The sequence below is a fragment of the Lineus longissimus genome, chromosome 2 (assembly GCF_910592395.1).
Source record: "Lineus longissimus chromosome 2, tnLinLong1.2, whole genome shotgun sequence".
NCBI classification, from domain to species: domain Eukaryota; kingdom Metazoa; phylum Nemertea; class Pilidiophora; order Heteronemertea; family Lineidae; genus Lineus; species Lineus longissimus.
The window spans coordinates 8,203,277-8,228,282 of record NC_088309.1 but is presented as its reverse complement, the minus strand read 5'-3'; the positions used below and the strand labels follow the sequence as shown (position 1 = coordinate 8,228,282).

Below are 25,006 nucleotides of genomic sequence, written 5' to 3'. Positions count from 1 at the left end.
TTGATATCTGAATTTGTTGACGTCTGCAGCACGAACAACTTCAGTGCATGGCCACATAGATTGGAGATTTACCCAATACCAGACGCCGTCACTCCCGGTTGATTGTGGCAAGGTCCCCCTATTGACCAGCATCGCTGAAGGAGAAGATAAATAGAGCGGTAATCCCAGGGGACAGCTGTCTGATGCTCCAATCAATGACCTCATCGATCGAAGAAGCCCGGTCTTGCCGTGGGATTATGATATTTTTTACATCTGATGCCAAGTTGATTAGATTGCAATATTTTAATACTTTCTGACATAATCACAGGCACATGAATATCAAAACGCCAGTCCTAATGCAAACACTCATCCATTGCGTTTTGATCTTCATGTGCCTGTGGTCTTGTTAGCGGAAATGGCCATCAGTGTAATGAAGATGATTCTTTAGTTTTGCCTTCATTGCTGGGACCGAAGCAGAGGTTCTTTGGAACTTTATGAAAATGAAATTCCCTATGGCAGCCTTTTTAACATCTCCTTAGATATGGAAAAACTGGATGATCAATGGAAAATAGCTTTAGACATGACAAGTCGCTTCCATGGTTCACACTGGCATTACTATAACACCAAGAGAATCACGAACACCTTACAATTATTGAAGCATGTAGAACGACGTAATTCATTCCTACGACTTCCATTTTCATCACCGCGTGGCTAGTCTTGCTCACTAAAGCGATCGCTACCAGCAGCAGCAGCAGCCTGCATGACATCTCGTGGCTTATCCTGACACTGTTGGCGTTCTCTTGGCACATTTCATTTTTCATTTTCTTCTGTATGTCAAGCCGACGGCTTTCCTATGCCAACATCCGTTTTTGGCTATGTTCATTTACAGTTTCGTTCACATTTACTGACTCCAATATGAGATGTTTAGATGACAATGCGACAATAATATGTCCATCTGGTGGAGCTGGTTACTCTAGATCCATCTGGTGGATCCGTCTTGAAGTCAGTGAACCTACCAGTTAATTAATCTAACTGTTCGTAGATGGCGATTGGAAGAAAATTAGCAAACGCTACGAGTTTAACTTGCAGCTTGCAGCAGAACCAACATCACCTGCTGCACCAGCCGCACCAGCAATGGAGGAATGCTCGAGGACACACAAAAAAAACAACAACAACAAAAAGCCACGGCCACATGTACATATAACTATTGTTTATTAAAGGATCTTAGCACAGTGGTATGAATGTGCCAGGAAGGTTTGTCCGTTTGTAGCAAAGATGCAGAACGCACCAGGTGTTTTTTTGCCGTGACTGGGTACTGTATTTAGTTACAGTGATGCATTTCATTCCATTTGTAAGCCATTCGGAATTGACTTCGGCAAGCCAAATAAATCTTCTCCTGCGGGGTGCTTGGATGGCGGACCTGAAAAGGTTTGGTTAGATTACATTATTGTCACCATGGTGATACTCGCAATAATATAGGAATAGAGCTGATCTCATCAAGCAAATTGGATTATTCGTAAACAGTTTGTCCTGGAGGAAGGCTGGAAACCAATTTGCAACAATAACAGGTAGTTATCAGGAGAACAATGGAGTGAAATTGAAATCATAAAGTGATTGTCTGTTCATTGTCCAGTGTTGAGTCTGGTTATCGCCGCTAGGGCTTTTGTCTTCGTGTGGTTTCAGTTAATCTAAGCGGAAGGAGTTATTATGCTCTGGGTATAGATTTCACTGTTATATGAATTGCACAAGCATTGAACATGAGGGAATTTACCAGGTGCCGTCATCTTTCCAGTCAAAAAAGATTTTTACTACAATGTTAATCAATAGAATGGAGGACTGGCCACATGCGCCGATTCCACAGAAAAGATAAAACAAATCATTTTCTGATGGGTTCGGATGTATTATAGTGTATATTGATGCATTAGGTTGGTGTGCATATTTTTCTCTAGAAACATAATAAACTTTGGCGTACGTTGAGTATATATTTGAGTCATTATTAACTGCATTGATAAGTTTCGTTAATGACGTAATTAATTAGATAAAAAGTTTTGGCCAGGAAAATAACTCAATACATCGTAATCAGTGTCTATCAACCCGATGTTAAAATCATAGACCTGCGGCAACATCAAAAGAGTCAATCTTCCACATCATCAGATTTTATAATTAAAACAGATTGAATCAATGCAGGATATCAACTGATGTTAATTTCGCTGAGGACATGGATTTCCAAGACACACCTGACTTAGATTACATGTTGACATGTCTTATTTCGAGCAAATGAAAACATGTCTTGATCTATCTGTGTTTTCATCACGTTGTTGAAGGGATATTAAACATTAAATTTGAACGTTTTATCCGAGTCCTACACTCAAATTAGTGGGAACATTAACTGCGAAGATGTAACGCATATCGATACGTTCCAGTTGTGGTACCTCTATTGAAATGGTCAGTCCCCATCGTTTTACTCTTAAATATTACACCTGATCGGTCAATAATCAGCGCCCGACGGTTAATTGTTCATTACGGTAATGATGCCGTTACCTTTATAGACGAGCGGTGGTTTAATGAAATTTGAAGCGACCTACATTCAATTATCAGACTCACTTGCAATTACACTTCTCTCCATGTTTCTCTTTAATATCATGTCGATTGTTGGTTGTTAAAAAAACACGCATAGTGTATTGAATTTCGCGGTCGCCTGATCACTAAGCATTTCCAATCAAATTATTTGCCCGTTACAGTTCTTCGGTGTCGCATAATCACATCAAGATTAGTTTCATTGAAAGAATCGAAACAGAGATACATTGTATTCAGCTCTAAGATGAGCCGAAATTGACCTGAAAGTGTCATTAAATGTTACGGCCCGTGATATCTGATGATACTCACACCTATTAAAAGTAGTGGTGGCGTTCAAACCCGTAGTTTGATTTTGTCATCTCTACCGGCTTCAGTCACTGACTGCGCGCATTGGAGTTTTGGCTTGGAAAGAACTTCGGACACGACATTTCATTCTGCATCTGTGCCTATGGTATGAGAGCGAGCAGATAAGAAAAGAAGAACAAATAAGAAACACATATTACGTATGCAGTTCACATTGGGATTAAACTGAGAAAAGACTCCGTACCAGAAAAGATCAACAGCCATTCTGATGCACTGTTGACCAGAGTAATGCCAATCTTTGCCATCCGAAACAGCGATGTAGATTAGAGTATAAGGCATGGTTGAAACAACTGTGGCACTTCTTAACTTGGATAACAGTGACATTATATCTCCCAAGTTGATGTACTGTACAATGTATATGGCGTTCGCTGCTGACTTACATAACATTCGACGTCTTATAATCAAACTTGACAAACCTATAGCATACGTTTGCAACACACGCCATCTTCTATTGATGTCGTGCCGTGAAATCCAAGCCACAAATATTTTATTCTGAACTCATAATTGGTATCCAGTTTCCTTCGAAACACAATAAATCAATGTTTACTTTATTAGGCGAGGATACACGCGAATATTAAAGATCCCGATCGCAGAAATTGACTGTGGATGCTTTGAGGATGCAAGGTATTGATCATGCAATGAACGTAAAAATCAGAAAAGTAAGAAGAAAATGATGCCATCAGTTCTCCTGAAAGGTATGATTCGAAGTGTAAGGAGGAGACTTTAGGACTGATATTCACCGCCGATAAGTCGACACATCTGTTATTGTGATTGCATTCCTTAAACAGATTTCTTAGTCTATTATGTACTTTTTAACCTATGACAATGCATTAACTATGCAAAATATTAAATTCAAGTTGTTGTAAAGGGTGTTGCAAAAACGCTGACAAAAAATTATAGAAAACAATTCTTTCGAAGTTTTCGTAAGTGCTTCGCTAGCCGGCGCTTCGAGATGTTTATAAAATAAACACATTATTATTTGCGAAACCTACGGTTATTTGTCAAGCTAAACTTCCATTAATTCGTAATGCGCTTTTGTATGTACTAGAAACCTATCTCCATATTCTATTATAGTTGAGACATACTTTTGATAAACAAATTGTAATATTTCTGGAGAACCATCAACACCATCCTTTGATGGATTATCGGGTTAGCTTCAGATATTCCTTTTTATGAGATATAACAATAGCTTTGACATTGTTATACTTAACCATCAACAACTGCCTTTTTGTTATTTTATTCATCGCCCCCAGGGCTATATTTTAGATTAAGATGCATCGCACAAAGACTAGGAACAGTATGCTCCAGGTATATTAATCATAAAGTTGGTATGTGTGATGCATTTTAATTGAGGACGATAGCAGATAGCCCAGGGCAAATATTGGCTTGCTCAGGAGAGAAAGGCTGACGATTTGAATGGACCTTTTGTTGGTTTGCCTCATCCTCATTTCACATTGTAGAAAAACGTATGATCGTAACCCTACACTTTTAGTGAGAAAAATGAAGGTTTTGAGCTTCTGGAAAATCATTAAAGGTTTATCGGCCAAAACAGATATGCACCCCGTAAAGTTGTTTTGGTAAAATGAAAACCCTGATGATTTTTGGAATTGCTTAAAACCTCTAACGGATTTTTATTTCGCTGAAAAACCTCTTCGGCTGCATATTTGTGTTTGTCGAAAAACCACCATGGGTTTTTCAAACCGTCTGCAATCTTATACTTCCACATTTACTTTTCCCTGCAAACGTATTATAGCCATCGACATCATAACACTTGCTGCACATGCAAACAGCAAGTTTCATTCATCGCCATCGTCGTCATCGTCATTGGCTTTATCGGTATTAAAGATGCTTAACTGGAAACAGGTATTGAAGCATTGTGATCGAATTGAAACTGTTTTTTATCGTTATTGTGGTTCCCTATTGTCTGGCCGACTGAACTCATGGTCATGGTCTGTCTGGCGTTCGTAGATACGTCGGCAGCCTCAACGAACCGCCATGAGCGACTCCCGCTCGCGGAACCAGTAAAGCATCAACAAGTTACTGCTCACTCGGTGGTTGTGAAATTGAAGCCTCTCACATTGTGTGGTATCGGCTGTAAGTGCTTCCTTTCCTAATAGCACTTCACCACAACACGGTCAGGTGGGTGTTAAGATATCATTGATCAATACGTGAGCTCTGCGGGAAAAGCTGAAAGACAACCAAGGGAACCAAAGATTGGCATACGGTGATAAGCCAGAGGTTGATATTTTCCGGTGCCCTCGCTTTTTCTAACTTAGAAGTACTTAAGGTGTGTGTTCTCAAAGAGGTAAACTTTCAATACAATACAGCATCGAGTTACTTGCAAACGTTTAACTGGAAGTTGGCCTGCCCTCGTGGCTGGTTACCAAGGGGAGCTCAGTACAAACTTTGAAGCTGATAATGTGGGCATTGCTTTACATTCCATTTTCTAAACATGATTTAGAATCATTTGAAGAGTATGAACCACAATGAGAAATATCAAAGCGACCCCTGCAGATTTGGCATTCACCGACAGGGCAAAGGAAACCATGTTGTGACGAAGAGGAACGTTCAATGCGTCTGTACTTCAAACAATATCATAAGATTAACAACAACTGGCATACATGGATTTCAATTCCAAACCTGTAGCCTAGTCAGCTTATTCTCTTTATAAATCACTTCACGATTCTCTTAGGTTCTCCTTTTGTGGTCCCCTGCGATTATCAGTTGAGAGAACGCAAACCGTCAAACGGTGTTAACAGCTATAGTATATGCATCACCAATACGTTATAAGAATGACCTATAACACACTGCATTACCTTCGTAATACATTGAACCATCTTTTAAGGATAGCCCCAGGACTGTCCGTCCTTAACGGAGAGCCGTCCATACTACATTGGTAAAACTGAATCTAGCAGGCAGAGGTGAGGGATGGTACGTGTGACTGAATTTCATCCTGTGAAAGGTGTCATGGCGGGGGAGCTGACTGAGCTATGTAGTCCTAGTGAGATCAAAGGGCAGGATAACTTATTTTACGGGACTTTCTACTTTCCCGAAATTACTTGACGCGAAAGGGCATTGACCCAAAGATACAAGTTTATTGTTGAAACAATACCGTATCAAGTTACGAATAAATTGGCAAAATTGGTACACGGTGTGTGGGTGGTATTGGGTATGTTTGCAAATACGTGCAGCATTTTTCTGACCATTTGTGTTTGAAGTAAGCTAAAGTGGTACATTTATAACAACGGCACATTCAGAGCACAATGGTGTACAAAACAGTTGACAGTAAATATTATTGCACACAGAGGCCATAGATGCAGCAGATGTAGTATTTATACAGTCATGTAGAATCAAATATTTTTTACTCATTTTTTCGACAGAGTCTGTGTGACGCGTTGCAGTCGATACCTGCATGTACTTAAGTTTTTCTAAAGGAATATATTGATATTTTCCCTTGCTTGCTGCCTTAACCCACATCCCTAAGCTGGTTGACGATATACATATAATCAAGCAATGTAATGTTTTTTGTTTTTTGACGTGCGGGTGGCATGGCCCTTAGGAGAAGGCTTAGCATATTCCGATCTGGCGGGAAGTGTTGCATCTCCCCCACTTCAAAAATCCCACAAGTTGGTGTTGGCCTTGAACGTTGTTTCAACAGCAGTTAAATCGATTCTACCTTAAATAGAAAAGCGTTGATCGTACCTGATAATCATTGATCTAATCTGCCGTTGTCACCATATACAAGGCTATCTGATGAACAAGATAACATATACAGGTACAGGCTGCTGCATGACAGCAGGGTGGTCAGCAACATCATGCACGGCGCTATTCCGAAAGAACAATCTTCGTTTTCGTTTGAATAATGCATTTTGATTAGTTTGAAATATGTAATTAAATTAATCAAATTAGATTAAATTAGATTAAATTCACAAGGCCACTGACTCATCCATACCGTATATTGTTCAAATACATTTGCTTCTCCATGGAACTTGTGATCAGGTGTTGGCCAATGAGAGAACGTGTTTGTTCGGCGAAGAAAGTACGGCCATGATTGCTTTTGGGGGCCTGTTTAAGAAAAATGGCGACTGGTATTTGACGTGATGATGGTCAGACTTACTACCATGAAAGCCAGAGAGCCCCACAGGACAGTGATTTTTCATTCTGCAGTTTGTTTCCCTTCATCTGCCATTACATGTACTAGAAATATGCATTTTATGTAGACCGACTACAATTTGTTCTTCCTGTTTCTCTATTCAGTTGAATCTCCTGAATAATTAACCTTGTAACTTTACACAAATTACATGAATTAAATTGACCGTCTAGAGGGCAAACATTCTAATGGGGGTTAAGTAATTCAGCGTACTCGAAATACCTGAACAAGACTTCACGTAGAGTTTATACCTCACAGAAAGGTACAAGGCAAAACACATAAACAGGGTTAAATACTTTGAAGCAACATCTTCCAACTAAAGCTCAAGCTTTCCAAAAGTAACTTCGATCTTGTGCATCTTCTTCCTGTTTTAGAATTGTTGTTTTAGTGTTGTTGTTCAATAGTATCGAAGGATGGAGGCAAATGCTGTGTGAGACTTTCACTGAAGGTTTCGGAAGGTTCTAAAAAAGTGAATGGGAAGGTGCGGTCGGTTTTTTCTAACTTCCACTATCTGTTTAACACCTGATAGTACAGATGTCAAGCAACAACTGTGGCCACAGGTAAGCCACATTATTTACCGAGGTTAATAACACTGGGAAGAAGAAAAAAGATAGAACACGCCGAAATGGTATTTCGCCAACAATGGAATACCGAATACATCAATGGACTCAGATTTATACATATTACATGTATCATATTTTGCAACGACAACCGAATAATGATTACCAACAAAAATGAAAAAATACATATTTAAACGTTATTTGTACAAATTCTTCTTCGTTGGCTAGACATAGCCTTATGCAAAGACCGTGTTGTGAGGAATGCGATAAGCAAGTATACACAGTGTTCCTTTGTTAAGTTATCAGTTATTGATCGTCCCAGTTTCTTTAGGAATACACCATTGACACATAGCGACCTCTTTTCTAATCACAGACTCAAAAGTGTACACAAACATTGATAGTGAAATTCCCTGAAAACAGTCCTGAGATTTCTTCCTTCTGTTGACAGCAAACCATTATAAATCATCAAAAGCAATAAAATAATTGACACATTCTATCAAACTGTCACATATTCTCTTCCTCTCGATATAAAAATTGTCTTTATCCTTACACCACTTCGAATTCAAGACAAATACAATAATGTAGACACATCTTCGCGCTCGAACTGTCATGGCTTTCTATTTTTATATAAAGGAGATTTTCATTTCGTTTCACGCTCGACTGCACTTGAATTAAGTGCAATTCTATCCTCCCGTCTGCAGGTTGTTTCAGTCATAAAATATCCAATAACACATAGTACACCCATTGTTAATGATGCACTACTTATTTCCTCATCACATCCTATGCATCCATACCCTCGATTGGTCCTTCAGTTTTTTATCACTCCATTTACACATGGCCCTTATGTATACGTATTTGTACTCGTAACGCAAGGAGTTATGATAAAATTTTGCAATAACTATTCAACTGTCCTCGTAATCGTTGGGTTTAATAGCTGTCCTTGTGCACAGCGACGACCGTCCCTGTGCACAGCGACGACCTACCGATGTGACAGCTCCACAACGCCGTTCAAATGCTGTGTAGTCAAACACAAAGCACACTTCAGAGTTTGCTCTTGCTGTGGGAAGACCGATATTCGTCGCTTAATACCTCTGTGTGGCGCTGTTCGTTGGCGTTCATCGCTGTTCATCTTATCTCTCGACCATAGATCAGACCAACACCGACGCGCGACGGAAGTGAACGATGGTTGTTAATCGCTTATCGTGGGTAGTGCAAAGATCTACCAAGGAGTATCGAAGTGATAAGAGAGATCTTTAACTTTTGGATTTATTTATAGTTTCTAAATATTTTTCAATGATGGACTATTTTAACACTATGGAGATGAAGCCGACGAACATGGTGAAGGCAAACTCTATAGATGGTCGTGGGTATCATGATGATCGCTTAAGGAATAATGACACCACACCTGTGACTGTCACTTACAAACCGAAACACATGGACGGGAATGGAAAGGTGGGGAACCAAGTGAGCGTGGTACAGCCGGACAAGACACCAACATGCGGACAACAGTTCAAAGAGTATTTGAGGAATACTACTTTACACGGATTTAGGTATCTCGTGGATCCGACCCCATTTCTTTTGAGAAGGTAAGATAAATTATTTGAAATGAAACTAACGTATTGGCTCTTATTCTGCATCTTTCTTTTGTCTGTTTTACTTTACATTCTACAAAGGTTAACGGTTACCCGACAGTAATATTCGGTATCGAAATACAGAGAAAGTGGTGAGAATTGCTTGTAAAAGATCTACTTCATCCGCGTGATCTCTTTATGAATGTTTTAACGCGTTCCTTGCTGCCGGATGTATATCAAATGGCCTTCAAAGTAAAAGTGCATCTTAAAAGAAACAAAATTGCTAAGTGATTTCAAAGTGCACGGCTTTTCGAATTAACAAAAATAGGGCTAATGGCTGCTCGTTAATTAAACTTGTTGTGAAAAATTGAACAAGCAGCAATTTCGATCTTTAGAAAGAACCTAACGTAATTGCATGAGTAACGCGTTCCTATTGCACGATTTTACCAACGTTTAATAATGAGTAACTCTAAAACACAAAACAGCTACAGCCATTAGCTGATGAGAACACGCTCCGTTCATCAATAAGATGCAAGCGTTTAGAAATAGAGACAGGGGAAGCGTCATCATTGTTGCTTCCCGGGGAGGAGAGTAATGCTATGAACATGACTTCATGAGCAGATGAAAGTAATTTTTATCCCAGTTTTTGTTAGCTCCACTTTTTTCCACATTACATCTTCTGAGTAGACGACAGGGACATTCCTCATATAGATAATGCCTTAAGACTCATATGTATGGGAAACACACGGCTAAGCATGTCACTATATTCTTTAGTAATCCAAATTATGTGTCCTTAAGTATGGCGAAGAGTCCTCAAAAGGACAATAATAATAAGGCATGATGTGTTAATCTGCTTTAATGGTTTATTACACTTTTCCTATTGATAGTTCTCTCGATGGGGTCTTCAACAACCTGTTCTTAGTCATTGCTGAGGACCTCCCTGGGATAGTTTCACCATTCACTTGAGGTATCAGTGGACGAAAATCCACTCGAGTAGTGAACATGATAAAGCTTTGTTCGGAAATCTCTTGTTGGTATTTTTCTGTATGCACTTGCCTTTAGGAAAATCTGAATCAAACTTTTTAAAAGTGTGTCACTTTGAACAAAGTTATAATTGGAAAAGACTACGGATTCTAGACACGTCTTGTGCAGTCTTTGATTGTCTGATAGTTTCAAAACACTGCTTTTTTAAAAGTTGCTTTTCGATGAAATATATTTCTACCAAATGACTGAGATCACCTTCGGGCGCTTCCCCCGCTAACTTGCCACCATTTGTCGGGCTGGGCTGGGAGCCTATCGAATGCTTGTCCGGGAGAAAAGGCTCACTAATACGAGCGGAGAATATGTTTGCGGGTGTGTATACTCGTCTACTCGACTAGTAATAGCCTGAACAGTTTTTAAGATGCCTTTAATATCAGCATAGATAGCGACCACAGACCCTTGCATTCCATCTTGTTTTATAGGTTATCGGCTCTTCACTTATCATGATAGGCAGGTTTTGCAACCCGAACTATACGAAGGTCGGTTGTCGATCCTATTACTGTAGTATAATGGAAATAGCTCGCTCTTATCTACCATCATTCATTTTGTTCCTGTCAACCGCCAAATCTCCACATAACTTAAAAAAACTATCTAGATGTTTAAAAAAAACCTTTGTTTCAGTTGTTTTCAGTTCAACACTATTTAACTTACACTATCAATTGCCTTGAATTGTTTCTGGTGAGATGAATTGAAATTTCAAAGCGTGTTGGAATGTGGTTATTGAATGTCTATCGAATTCTGCATGACACAATCAATCAATTCTTCGAAATAGAAATCAATTGTTTCTCCTGTTAAATGTGGCATTTTTGAATACGATTATGCAAATATTATTAAGTATTGGCTTATGTTTAATTTTACATTCTTACAAAATTCCAATGAATATACTATTTATAAATAGTATTTTGGAGCGAAGCTGAAGGAGAATGGATCACTTGGAATCGAATATCGATGAACATATTGGATGGAGAGCAGTGTAGTGTCCGCCTTTCTCGTTTACTTAGAATACCAGCGATGCTTGATACGTCACAGATCTGATATGTGGATTGTTAGTTATGGCCTTACAATAACTCTTAATACCAGGTTACTGGTCTATTGATCAGGTGGAGATAATCACACGGACTCAGTCGATGTCTGCAAACAGTCCCCAATTAGGCGTCCCTGGGGGTATGCGGGAGGCAGTGTCTCGTGGGGTACAGCGGGTGACAATGTTCGTGATAATATCTTGATGCAGAACAATCTACCATGCAGTTATCACAGCTGATTGACGCTGATATGAAAGAAATCTGATTCAGCGTGATCGGGTTGAAGACAAATGGAATAATTTGCAGGAATTCAATAGATGATAAGATACTGAACAACTTAACATAATCGCGAGCGCTGATTAAATGACGAGAATGAACAAAAGGCCATTGGGAAACAAATTTTATTACGAAATCAAACCCAAAAAGTATCCTCTTGAAGTCTTTAAAGCTAGACCTACGGTAGATCCTAACAATTGATGTCTCGATCCAGGTAGCCTTATAGTGCATATAGAGGGAATAACGCATTACATGATGGAATTGGAGAACCTCTACCTGCGGTCCTGTAGGTGTGAATGAAAGGCGATATGTGCAAATACTTTTATAACGTTCGTTTCTGAAACCACTATAAGTTGTTCATAGAAAACAACACACTCCAGACCACACATTGCAAAAATGATGAGGACCATGCATTCGGAAAACGTACACACTATCTACCTGTACACCATTCATACGAATGAACACGTGTTTCGATCGGTTAAAATCAATACAAAAGGCTTTTATGAGCGATAGATGGATGGAAAACATCGGTAATGAGGGGCACTTCAGTGCTGATGACACCCATTACACAAAGTATGTGCCTGTTCGTCTGCACGTTCGTAGGCTCCTGTTCAAATATTGACAAGGAAGTAGTTTCCTTCATTGGTAGTGTACGAGTTGTCTTGAGATTGTATCGAATTTTTTAGAATGATTTAAGAAATGATGCATATCATAATAAAGCATATGTCTAGACGATACTACTCTATCATTACTTTGTACAAACTACCATACCTGATCGAACTGTAACTACACGCTCTTCATTGATACATACCAGACCCAGTAGCTCTGAGGGTAAATCTACCGCAGTGGAAATGTAGTTTACAGCTTCATCTGTATTGCAAGTGGCGGTATGAAATAACTTAATTTCCAATAAATTGTGGTGGATCACGCCATAAATTTGTATACATAGTACATGTATATACAATGTAATACGAACATGGAGTTGTAACACCCATTACTCGTGTTGTATGTATTCATAATGTGACATTCCCACTTAAATGACGTGTAAGAAATACCATAAATGTTCATCCTAAAACTAGTATGTTTTTCGGAGCAGGTCCTCGGGCTTCTGTTATATCAAGTTAAAAAGTCATTTGGATATCAAAACCTGCCACTTTAAATTGATTTTACATCTTGTGTGATACTAACATATAGCCATGTCTAAATTGAAAAATTGGAATGTCCCTGAACACAATCTAATAACACATGTATCCTCATTAATTTTCATTACGCGTGTCCCAATTCTGACTAACACCCCTGTGATTAGCATATGGGAATTTAACACGAACCCCATGACGGACTTGGCCCATAGAATCATCAGACTCATCCTAAACGCATCAGCAGGTTCCCATTCTCACTGGACAATGTGTCCAAATCATCATGACTAATAGATGGGCCAGACACTGACGTATGGTCAGGGATGCCAGTGGTATTCGGCGTTGGAATCTGGCGGCGTTCCTGTAATAAAGAGGGTACTTGTATTAGATAATGCCATTGGTTTGTGATAAATGTACGTGTATCTACCAGCTCTCTAGCATATTCTCATTTTTAAACCAGAACTGTTGATGTCTCTTTGCAATAACATTAACTTCAAGCATCATGAAATATAAATTGTTGTGAATACATACTGCAGTATACTGCACATGTTCATTTCGGACTACTCGTATGTCCATTTTAAGTTCGAAAGAAACGTTTGGACAGCGTATTACAGATCCTGGTTTTACTTCGCAGGTTAGCAGAAGATTGGTTAGCTTACATGTAACTGATATTATTCGTTTGTGATGGTAACGATTATCAACTGAAGACGATAGAGCCCCCAGGTTGGTAACAGTTAAGAATGTTTTACAAGCCAGATCTGGCTATAACAAGCAAACTTTCTTATCGTAGTGAGCCATGGCATTTGCTCTGATATACTACTGAAACCAGCCAAAATACCATTGTTCATTTCACCTATACCTCCAGCCAGTGTTTAATTTGTAACAATGGCTAGAGGATTTTCAAAATACCAAGGCCTTGACTGTTCTAATCCCAACAGAAGAAACTCAAACCACCCCGTTGTGTATTTCCGTCAACACAAAGGAAAATATATTAAGCTTGTTTTTAAAAGGAAGTATTTGAATTACTTGCATTTGATTTCAAGTTATCTTGGGATTAATTCCCAATCATCAAAGGCACGACATTCAAGCACAAACTAAATGAAATAGAAACATTAAAATATTGACAATAGAAATATGATTTGACTTTTGCTATGCGAAACCGTACCAGAAAAATGGCATTCATTCTCCATTGTATTCCTACTCCGAATAACTGTAGTAAAGCCTCACTTCATATCCACTGTTTAAAGGGATATCATGTCAGATTAAAGTATCATAACTGCTTTGATTTTGTTGACAGAAAAATGCCAAGCTGTCATATCTGGTTTCATGGGTGGCTCAGGTAGACGCGTTTTTGATCAGCAGACAGGAACGCATTTACCATCATCTGTATATTCGAACTAACCCATAAAGGTTATGCCTGACTCTGACACCAAAATGACAATATTTTTGACAGAATGACAGCATTTGGGCAATGTTACTTTTTAATGACCTATGGGATCAATCAATGTTTGGGTGTAACCTGATATACTACATGACAAGCTGTTAATTCAGTGTCAGTTATTCAAACAAGGTAATCCAGTACGCACGGAGAGTGACGGTCATGTTTGAGATGTTTAGGTAAAATTTCATGTGGTTATTGGCGACTTCTCCACCACTGGATCTCAATATATCATTTTCAACTCGTAAGCTTCAACTCGTATACTAACTATACAGTACCTGTGATAATTCTGTGCTGGAGGTATTCATTCACAAAACAATGGAAATACGAGACAAATATGACGGACGTTCTCTGTCTTACCTCAGCATTTTTCATCATCATAAAGCAAATAGTTATTCTATCCCAAGGACAGGTGCGGATGATTACAACAAACAAAGACCGAGTGCTTCATCACTACTGTTCATGAGTGCCTTCAGTAGGTCACACACCTGTATTTAACCAATCAGGTCGCAGTTGTATAGTTCAGTTTGAAATCAATGCCTGGTTACACCATACCAGTTGAAAGGTTATTTCCATTTAAAATATAGTTCTTCTTGAATTGTTAATTAGGTGTGTTTAGAATAAAGAAAATGATTGAGTTTCAGTCCAATAGGCTTACGTATATGGCTTCGGGGCTCAAATTAACCCGTCGTGGTTTAAAGCTGATTCGCAGGTTAAAAGTCGTAAAAAATCACCTTAGCCAGAACCCCAAACCCTGAAATTGTCATGCATAACGTACATCGAATGTGTCATCGTTTGACTAACTAATTTGTTTGTGAAAGCGTTCCTCCCTGGGTACGTCTCGGGAAAAGTTACGAGCATGCAGATGTACCGATTTAAATGGAAAACGGCTTCGAACTTTATTACAAGTGCGTGACCAGTGGGGCCACCGCGTCTTCTTCTTCGTCTCCTTCTGCGTGCGGGATTATTGAGATGCACCCTTGAGACGTGCACAGCATTCCTGTTTATTTATCTTTTATAAAGAAAGAAAGTTACAGATATGTTGGCATCATGAGTAGTCATGACAGTTTGTTAGTATCTCACTTAATTATATTTGCCTTTTCATTTAGCAACCAATTACTTGTGTTAACTTGCGAATGAAGGAAATAACCTGCGTTTGAACCCCGAGCCCCCTGACTGAGCACGAATTCTTCCATTATGACTCCAGGCAAGACTTCTCGTTCTAACATGGATGCTTTTGTAAATGCATTAGCACAGAGAAGAGAAATAAAGTAAAACATTCATTATCAATTATTCTTGCGAAAATGAATCAAAGCGTAGCATGTCTCATTCTATCAAAAGTAGTATTATCATGTTCCACGCTCATACATTCTACACGCATATTCTACCATACAAATCTACATATCTCTGGTGCTGATGACCGATACGGGCCAAAGCTGGGCACAAATCGTATGGGCGTTTAGTGCTGTAAACATAAAAATTTTCCCGCCAATCAATCTTTACGATTCGAATCGCAAAAATTATAAATTTCTTTCCGTGATTTTACATTTTTAAAATATTTTTGCGATATTTTATCTTCACGTGTTGAACTTATTTCCGAATTTTGCGGCAATAAAACGCTCGCACGGTTTAAAGTATAGCCATATATATGCACGGACCAGGAATAGCTAAGGGCCGACAACCAGTCGTTTTTGAAAAGTTAAATTTGAGATTTTTCAATTGTTAATGCACACTGTATTTCAATTTCAACATTTCGGCTGTGTAGACCGATATAGATGTATTAGGACTCAGTTATTTTCTTTTTTACGTTGTGACATGTCTGATTATGACATACAGCGGCAATGTTTATTTTTATTTACTTATGGCACATACAAAAACAATTTACACAAACCGCGTAGGCCATTTCTCTTCCTCAAGATAATGAAATATTGAATTACTAACACGTTTTCACCCTGATTGAACTTGACAGATTACGAAATGGTAGAATTTCACCTTCTCTTCACTGCACGCCTCAGATCAACCTCTTCCGATGAATTTAACATGCCTAAGGCAGATGCGTAATCTGAAGAACAGATTGCAGATAGTCGATGTTTAAATCATGTGCATGTATTTTACTCTATAATCAAGAGAAATCGATGAAAGCAATACTGGTTATCATCATCTTGCTCACAAATCAAAGATTTTTATTAAGTCACAAACAAGAATACTTCACCAGATTTCATTGCCTCACTTGTTTATTTTTTCTCTTTTTTTTGTCCTTTTCTTTGATCTTTATCTGAAATCATATCATATACGTTGATACAATGAGTTGTAAATAACGCCATGTTATAAATAAAACAAAGCGAGAAATAAGAATGTTGTTTTTTGGACGAGGGCACGAGTTTAAATATATCACAGCATTACAGTGCGAAACTACACCTATAGTTCGTCAACAATCATAAACATATCTAATCTCCACCCCCTTCGTTACACTAAACCTTTTTCATCCTCGTGACTGAATACACAGCGGAATTTTATAAAAATGAAAAATACTGCGACATGTATGTTGGATTACGATAAAAAGTATAAAGCTTTAACTTCTGTACAATATTGAATGGTCAAAATAACATGTATGTGGTGATAACTCCCAGGAATGTCAAGCCGAAGGGTTTTATAGAAACTTGGTTGTGATAATGAAGTCTCTTTCATAACCACTTCATTGTCCCGAGGTTTCCGATAAAAGGGCCTCCTGATCTTGCTCACGATGCTCTTTCAAGTCAACAGTTTAAACCGTAATCATTGGGAGACGCGAAGAGTAGTCAGTAGTTTATTGTGCCTCCAGTGATCATGCCTATCTGCAACAGACCCTTGTATCATATATATATCAACCCATCATACGTCTAAACCGGGTCCATATATATATATAGTATAGTAAATCATCATTTTGTCTCATCTCGCCAATGGATATCATCATTTCCCCTCCCAAAGTGGGTCAAACGTACAAAGGTCCAATTGGGGTGTTAATTATCCCATTGTCGATAATTTCATTAAATATTGAAAGTCGTCATCATGGATAATACCAGTCGAAATAATGCTTGAAAGTAATGTAGAATACACATGCATATATAGATCAGCAATCATGGCCCATCGAATAATAGTTGACATCAATTAACTGTCAATTACAATAAATTGACCTCTCATACTGCTACTGTAATTTTCACTCAAGGGTGAGATGTATATGAACTCTCTGGCGTATTATTTTTCTGATTCACCTTAACACTATGAACTTTTTTCGGAGACGGTTTGGGGATGTTGAGGGAATAAAGGGGCATGTCTACGTCGAACTGCATGTACCTAGAAACTGGTGAAAATATCTTTACGAATGATTCGTCAGAGGTTCACATCTGCATATTAGAACCGAACTTCGAAATAGAATATCAAGATATTGCAGAATTTTATTGAGAAAAATATCTAAACTTGTCTTTTAAACGACAAAGTCAGTAGCACACCTCGCACTTGACGTGCCTTCTTCCAATGCGGTTAGTGTTGCCAGCGGCGTTGTTAAATTTAAGCCTGAGTAGTCTTATTGTTGTTGGCATGCAAGTATCGGCATCACTTGCCTATTGGCAGTCATCGGTACACGCGACAGCTGCTGTTGGCAGCACGTCAACCCAATCCTCCGGGACAACTCGTGACAATGGTGGTTCCTTCTTTCAAGAGTGGAGATAGTGGTAGTCTGTGGCCGTCCCCTGCCACTGCGGTTTGAAACTGGTGGATCGCGCAGTAAATCAAAGTTCATATAGGAGACTATCTCTTAGGAAGCCTGTATTAGTTGGATCGCGCAGTAAGCTCAGATTTTTATTGGGTAGTGCGGAAGCTCGTGGTTAGAGTTGGCAGTTATAAAGCTCTTAGCTCTTGGCTCGTAACATCATGGACGATGAAACTCGCAATTAAAACGCTAATAGATTGATGTCTGATTTTGACAAATTATCGTTTTATGCGCTGTTCGGCTCGACCTACCCTCCAGTCTTCCCAATGCTGCTTTTCTCGTGATCAAAATGTACATTTACACAAACTTTATGTCTTAAAAAATGGCATACCGTACGTGAACCATAAATGTTAGAAAAAGCCTATTTTTTTTTATCTTTTGATTTTCATGTAGGCCCTATAGTGTAGCTAGAAATGCAATGTCATCTATTGTAACATCTATCTCCATGTATACCCGCCTTGTCAAACGTATATTTCATGCAGAAAATTCAATTTTAGGTCTTCAGGATTCGATATTAATGTCGATATCTATACATAATTGGCATTTCCCACTCCAACTCGATTTGCCTGTGTGCCATGCGGAAAATTGAAAGTTATCTGCCCTTGATGTTGGCTCATGATACGATGCAAATATTGCGCTACGTATCTGAATACATGTGAGATATAATCAATAAAATTGGCAAAAAGCCTGCGTGACACTGATGTTTATCTTGGTTACTAAGATCCGTGGACTGGTTTTAAATTCATTCTATCACTTCTGTATTTTAGCGCTTTTCTCTTTATATCTAAACGTTCTCAAGTATTTTTGTGTGTTTTTCATTTGTTATTTAACATTTATTAAATGTCTTATTTTTGTCACTGTTTGGACCACGAAAAAAATTTATATATAGACTAAGGAATGCTAAATAATACATGAAAAACACACAAAAATACTAGAGAACGTTTAGATATGAAGAGAAAAGCGCTAAGATACAAAAGTGATAGAATTTTTCTGGTCCAAACAGTGACAAAAATAAAACGTTTATTAAATGTTTTATTTTTGCCACTAAATGTCTTATTTTTGTCACTGTTTGGACCAGAAAAAAAATTATATATAGACTAGGGAATGCTAAATAACACAAGAAAAGCACACAAAAATACTTGAGAACGTATTGGAGATGATTTATTATATCAAGTGTTCAACATTAAACAGTTTATTGCAAAAGAATTTCCTATAGTTATCTCAAGTGCAGCGGCTAGTTTTTTTCTGCCTTTTCAAATAAGAGTGCTCCTTTGATCTTTCAAGAAAGGTGAAAAGGGTCCTTTGATATTTTATCTTATCCGCTTAAAAAACAACGACCATAGTCTCCGCCGTACTACCAAAGGCAATACAGTGATACGACGATTTAATCGGATTGTCTTTCATAAACATTCGAATTGCGGAATTTAAGCTCACCCGCGTGAAAACATTTAATCAACACGAGTTCAGTCTTTTTAGATTAAATTTTGAACGTAAAGTGTTTCAATCACCTACTCAAAATTTCAAGACAATCTGTTAAGAGTTCTCCCAACGGAACCTAAGGGGGTCAAAAGGGTTATGTTGAAAACGTATTTATTTTCGGTATTTACAACTTAAACATAATTTCATTCCTTAATTACTTTCAATTTTACGACTTATCAATGTTGATTTTTTCAACTCGACGAGAATATTTTGCATTTTCTTTCACACCCAATTGCATGTAACTAATTGTACGAATACCTCATACATTTTACCCTCAAATGCCTGCGGGGATATTATAAGCAAATGTAAATATTGAGAATTCTTACAAACTTCAATCGAATCAATTTTAATTATATTGTGGTTTCCTGAGTCAGTAAAGGGCTTCGTTAATCTGTAAATATTTCCATTGATAATAGTACGAAATGAAACGAGCAGGAGTCCAGTCAGATCAAGAAATATTTAAACTGGGGTACTAGAGTATCTCTTATCATAAAATGTTATTACTTACGGGGTTACCAAAATGTCAAGCAATTTAAAATTGATCTGTTCATAGTCAGAGTTTGTTAAATTCGGGTTCAGGGATTTTCTTCAAAATAATAAGGATAAAGATAATGATAAACTTTACTTTTCGTCTTAAAAGTGTCACAGCCATCGTCATGTTTCTGTCCTGCAGTAGCCGACTTTCTGGTTAGATAAGCCATGTTATGAAGGAAAGACGATAAACTTTTCCGTCACGAAATCTGTTCGAAAAAAACCCAGAAATGGCTTTCCAAGGTCTAATCCAATCTTTCTACTGCTTGGATTCTTCTGATCATGTACCCACAAGACGACCAGAAAAAAATGGATGTTAGTGTCTTTGGCAATAAAAACTATCGTGACTGGATTAATAAACAGGCCACGAAAGGATGAGAATCACTCATGTTACCCACGCTATGTTCAGCAGCATGAACAGTATGGAACAAGGAAAAAGATAAACGGCGCAGCGAAACATTTTTATAGATGATGATGTGTTCTTGAAACGTGTCCTGCATGTCCCAAATGTCAATTTCGCGGTGGACGAGAGGTTCTCTGCTATAGACATGCGTTATTAATTTTAGATCTTTTGGTCGCTCGACCTTCATATTTTCATTTGAGAAGAAAAATCGTTTTCTTGGATTTCGATTCGATGTACCGTATTTCTCTTTACATTATAATTCGAATTCGAATTTACCTTTTTTTTTAAATGCGCCAACTATCATCTGTCCTTGTTTGCCCATAAAAGTGTAAACATGTAAGACCTTGCTCAGCATCAAACTGCACTCAAATAAGAAAAGATTCTGGAAAATGGTCGACACCTCAAACATAACCTGTGATCTTTACTTTCTCAGTAACCCATTCGATTGTCCATTAGCTCTCACAGCCAGTATTTTTACCCAGGTTAAAAATAGCAATTAAGAGGCTATTTTCACCCATCCATTAATGTGCAGTATCAAGTGGTTTTGTGTAAACACAATTTACAATGTTCGAAGAGAGATGATGTTTCCCTTTGAACCGTTTTTATTCTTCCTCTTAGCCGGTAGGTCATAGGGAAACCGTCTTTGGTTTCAACTACCGGCCACTCCATTAGGCCTCTTCTTATATGAGCTTCGGGGGATGTTGAAAGCTTTCAATATGTGGTTTTTAAAAGCAAAATCATTTTTGTAAAAACCGTCAAACAGGGTCCTTAATACCTACGATATGTTTACTGACCATCTATCAAATTTTTCTTTTGATACTGATTTTACGAAGCAAGTATTATCCATATTACTAAAAAAATCATGTTCTGTCTATATTATGCTTATAAATATCATCGTGAGTTGACAACCTAAGCCATGTTAGCTAAATGTGCTGAAGTTCCAATGACCGGATACTCTTTCTAACCTAATGGTACTAGTAATTACCCACTTGACAAAGGGTGGTGGGCGAGGAGAGGGCGGTTAGTTTCTAAAGATACATTCAGTATAGAGGGCCAAAGTCGCAGGAAGTTCTGTTGATGGAAATGTCGTCAGGAATAAAGGCAATCAAAGAACATCGTGCAGGTCAAACTGGTGACGTCCTAATTTTATACAATAACACGTATACTTGTGTTCTGGATCCGTTCTGTTGATCATCTCTTTTTAGAACCAGTTTTGAATAAATAAGAACAAGAGAACGTCTGAACCGGATCCAGAAGACAGCTATACGCACCATTCCTCAGAATTGGGACGTTACAGTGTTGGATAAAAGAGGTGCTGGTAAAAAGCTACAGGAGTTGATGGACACCATGTCATCCGTTGTATTTGAATTTGAATTATAATCTATCTTTTGGGCCAGTGCCACGATTAGTATATTCACAAGTCCCATGACGCACTCGCCCCGATGGGTTAACTTTGGCATTCATTTCTCCTCATAACACAGCATCCTGCACGAGGGAAATCACTAACGGCGTGCTTCCAAGTCAAATGGGAAAAGGAAATGTCCCATATCACGCACCAATCTTACCATAAGAATGATAATTTGCTAACCTAATTATTAGCTTGACACATAGCAGATTGATGTTTGTGGAGAGGAATGGCATAATCTGCGTGATATAAAGAACTGAAGCTTGCGCAGCTACGAGACGAAAGTAGCTGCACCATGAAAATGCAATAATGAAAATAGGTTGGATTTGAATCAAATATGATTTACCGCGGTAATAGCCTTCTGGTTGCATTCCATGACTATTTCTGGTTGCTTTGTATTATACCCATAAGCCAAATTTGACAAATTCATTTTTCGATATGAGGAGCACTATCGTGCATACATATCTCACTTATTTCCAAATGATTTACTTTTGAATATTGAACTTAAATATTGATATTGTAGGTAAATAAAAGTTCTTACATGTAGTAATCCAAAGTTTATAAAATGATGGGCGTTGCCTGGGCTGGTATTAGGAAATACTAGTACTTGGATGTAGTTGTGCGAATATTCGCCGAGTGGAAGCTACTTTGTCAGCAGAATTTCAGTGAAATGCATCGTAACTACATGAGCAAGTTTTTGGAAGCCAACGATTTGATGACCAGAGGGCTACCCACGACGACAACCTATTTTTCTGAAATGTAGATTAAAGTTGAGGGTATAGGTCTTTAGAGAAACATTTTAGGACTTTCTAACCCTGATCATGTCCTGCAGCATAGATAAAATAATCTCTAGTTTTCCGACACGGCATCTATTTTGCTGATGCCTCCGTTCTTTGCAGTTCCCATCCAGAGGTTTACATTTGACATCGACAGTAAGCTGAGCTACAGCATGTACGGTGAAGAATGATCTTAACGAATTCAATAGCTATGCCTTATTAAATTTGACCCCATCCTCACTGAGGAAATGAAATCACCTCCAGTAGCCATATTGGTTTAACAATGGACAATGGTTAACTTGAAGTGTGCGGCGGTAGATGACGATATGAATTCAATAAAAATCATTAAATTTGCCCTTTGGCCATGTAGTCTGAACCCCCAGTTCGTTCGAAAGCAATCTGTATTGACAAAGATGGCGTGGAAGTGATCTAAATTATGGAAATCGTATATTGATAGCAATGACAGTGAGTACAAGCCAAGCATTGCGCCGGGCGAACATAAATTGATGAAGTTTCATCGGCAATTGGTCATGTTTTCTTCTGTAATTGAATATCTACATTTTTGCTTGAATGGATGACTGAAATATTGTATTTCATGTTTGAAATCCACATGGAAATGGATTGCTCCAAGTGAAAATATCGAAGTTTCCCGCTAACATAGTTCTTTCGTGACTAATTCATTTAATCGACCATCAATTTTTCATCAGTTGTGGTGGTTGAATCTGGAGCAAGGAGTAATTGGGTGCGACAATTTACTGGTGTGCAGAAATGGTGGGCAAAAAGTATGTTCTTATCTTTTCGTGTGTGATTCGATGGCTTCTGTCCCTACAACTGTTGCGTGCACAGTGCATCTGTTCAGAACCTACTATACAGAAGTCTGATCACCTCCATGCTAATGCTGATAAGGCCATGGACCCTCAGATCCATTATCATTTGATGTCCGAACTCTTTGTCAGTTGTCGCCGTTGGGTGACAGAAGTTCAATAGAAACAGATCAAATACTGGTCAATTGTATTTGCCAAATCATTCATGATTGACCGCGGCGTGATATCATTTTCTGTCGGTTATTAACAAAATGTCATGAGTATGTCGTTAGCATGTCATGATTACTTTGAAATATAATCTGCTCGAATGGTTTTAGTACTGCAAAATATCGTGTTTCTTCCTTAATTAATTTGGTTAGCCGTTGCCAGGCGCTGGCTTTGATCCGTACTTTGGTTTTTGGCGCCCTTTTGATCACGTTGGCTATCGTCATTCCTCTCTGTTGTCATCTGGTCCGTTCTGAATTCTTTGCCATCTTCTAGCAGAAGTTATGCGTCGACCCCTGTGGCCCTTCTTGTCCACTCATTGTTACACCAGTGTGCATTAAGTGTATCAGAGAAAGGCAAAAGGACAGGTAGATTTCGTGAAATCGAGTAACATTTTTATACGTACATAAGCATTGTAGATGATACACAGATGACATCAAATTCCTATATGCAACATATCAATTGGAACATACCACTCACTGCTATATATACACAATATTTGACCATGTAACAAAAACAAGTTACACAGAAATACATCTGATTCCAGCACATAAAATGTCAAGCTTTTCGAGTTATTTTTTGCTGACGTACGATACAAAGAATATATGTATTTCTGCAGGACAATCTCGACAATATATACATTTTGTATGTCTCAAGATTTTAAAATGTAAACAAAAAATTACATTTCAAGTACATACTCATAAAAGCTGCTTCGTAACCTGAGATAACCGTGACAGTAACAGAAAGGGGTCAAGATGCTCCTTTTGCAGAAAACAAACACCACTCGAATGACGTGTGAACACGATAAAGCAGGACTATATGGGGCCTACCATCAATGGCATGTACAGGGTGTCTCAAAAAGTATACTCACGTTGAATCATCGACTATGCGTAAACTACTAAATTCTATTTTAGGTAAAGTATGTCATTAGAAAGAGCTGGATTTACTCTTATACAACCTGGGGTTTACATGGGGGTGACAACCAGCTCACTGATACAGGAAAGACAGGTAGAAAGAGTATATGCGATGAGATTCCTGACTGCAAAAAAACGATGACATATTCGAACTCTGTCCGTGAAATCCTTTAAGTGGTTTAAATGGGAGGACTAATTGCAGAATTAATAGACATTTGACGTAGAGACTTGTCCGTGAAATGGCTTGAACTAATGCGCATTCTCTTTTCCTTTGGGATTACTAAAACGTGAAAGGAATGTTAATATACTGCTCCCTATTCCCTTGTGGGAGAACTATCTGTGAGGGGTATGACAGTAGAAACACATTACGGGCACACTTATTGTGGTTGATGACCTGGTCATCTAGGATTTGGGATTTGTCGTGGCCAGACTATTAATTTTTAACTTGCTGATCAAACATGACATCCATGTTAAGTGTTAGGATGGATAGGTGAAATGGCATGAGTGAGGTGTGAAATTTCCATCCTTGGTGAATTCACGACCTGTCCCGCCAGATGTTACTCGATCTCATTTGTGACGCAATGTTTTTCTCCTAGTCCGGAGTGTCAA

General features: G+C 38.4%; 1 protein-coding gene across 1 annotated transcript in view; it reads left to right on the top strand.

Moving 5' to 3' along the window:
• The first annotated feature begins 8,704 nt into the window (after window positions 1-8,704).
• LOC135482501 (uncharacterized) overlaps window positions 8,705-25,006 on the top strand; it is a 128,125-nt gene continuing 111,823 nt past the window's right edge. The window contains exon 1 of the mRNA XM_064762575.1: window positions 8,705-9,215. Coding sequence (XP_064618645.1) covers window positions 8,923-9,215 — 293 coding nt within the window. The 5' untranslated portion in view covers window positions 8,705-8,922. The remainder of the gene's footprint in view (window positions 9,216-25,006) is intronic.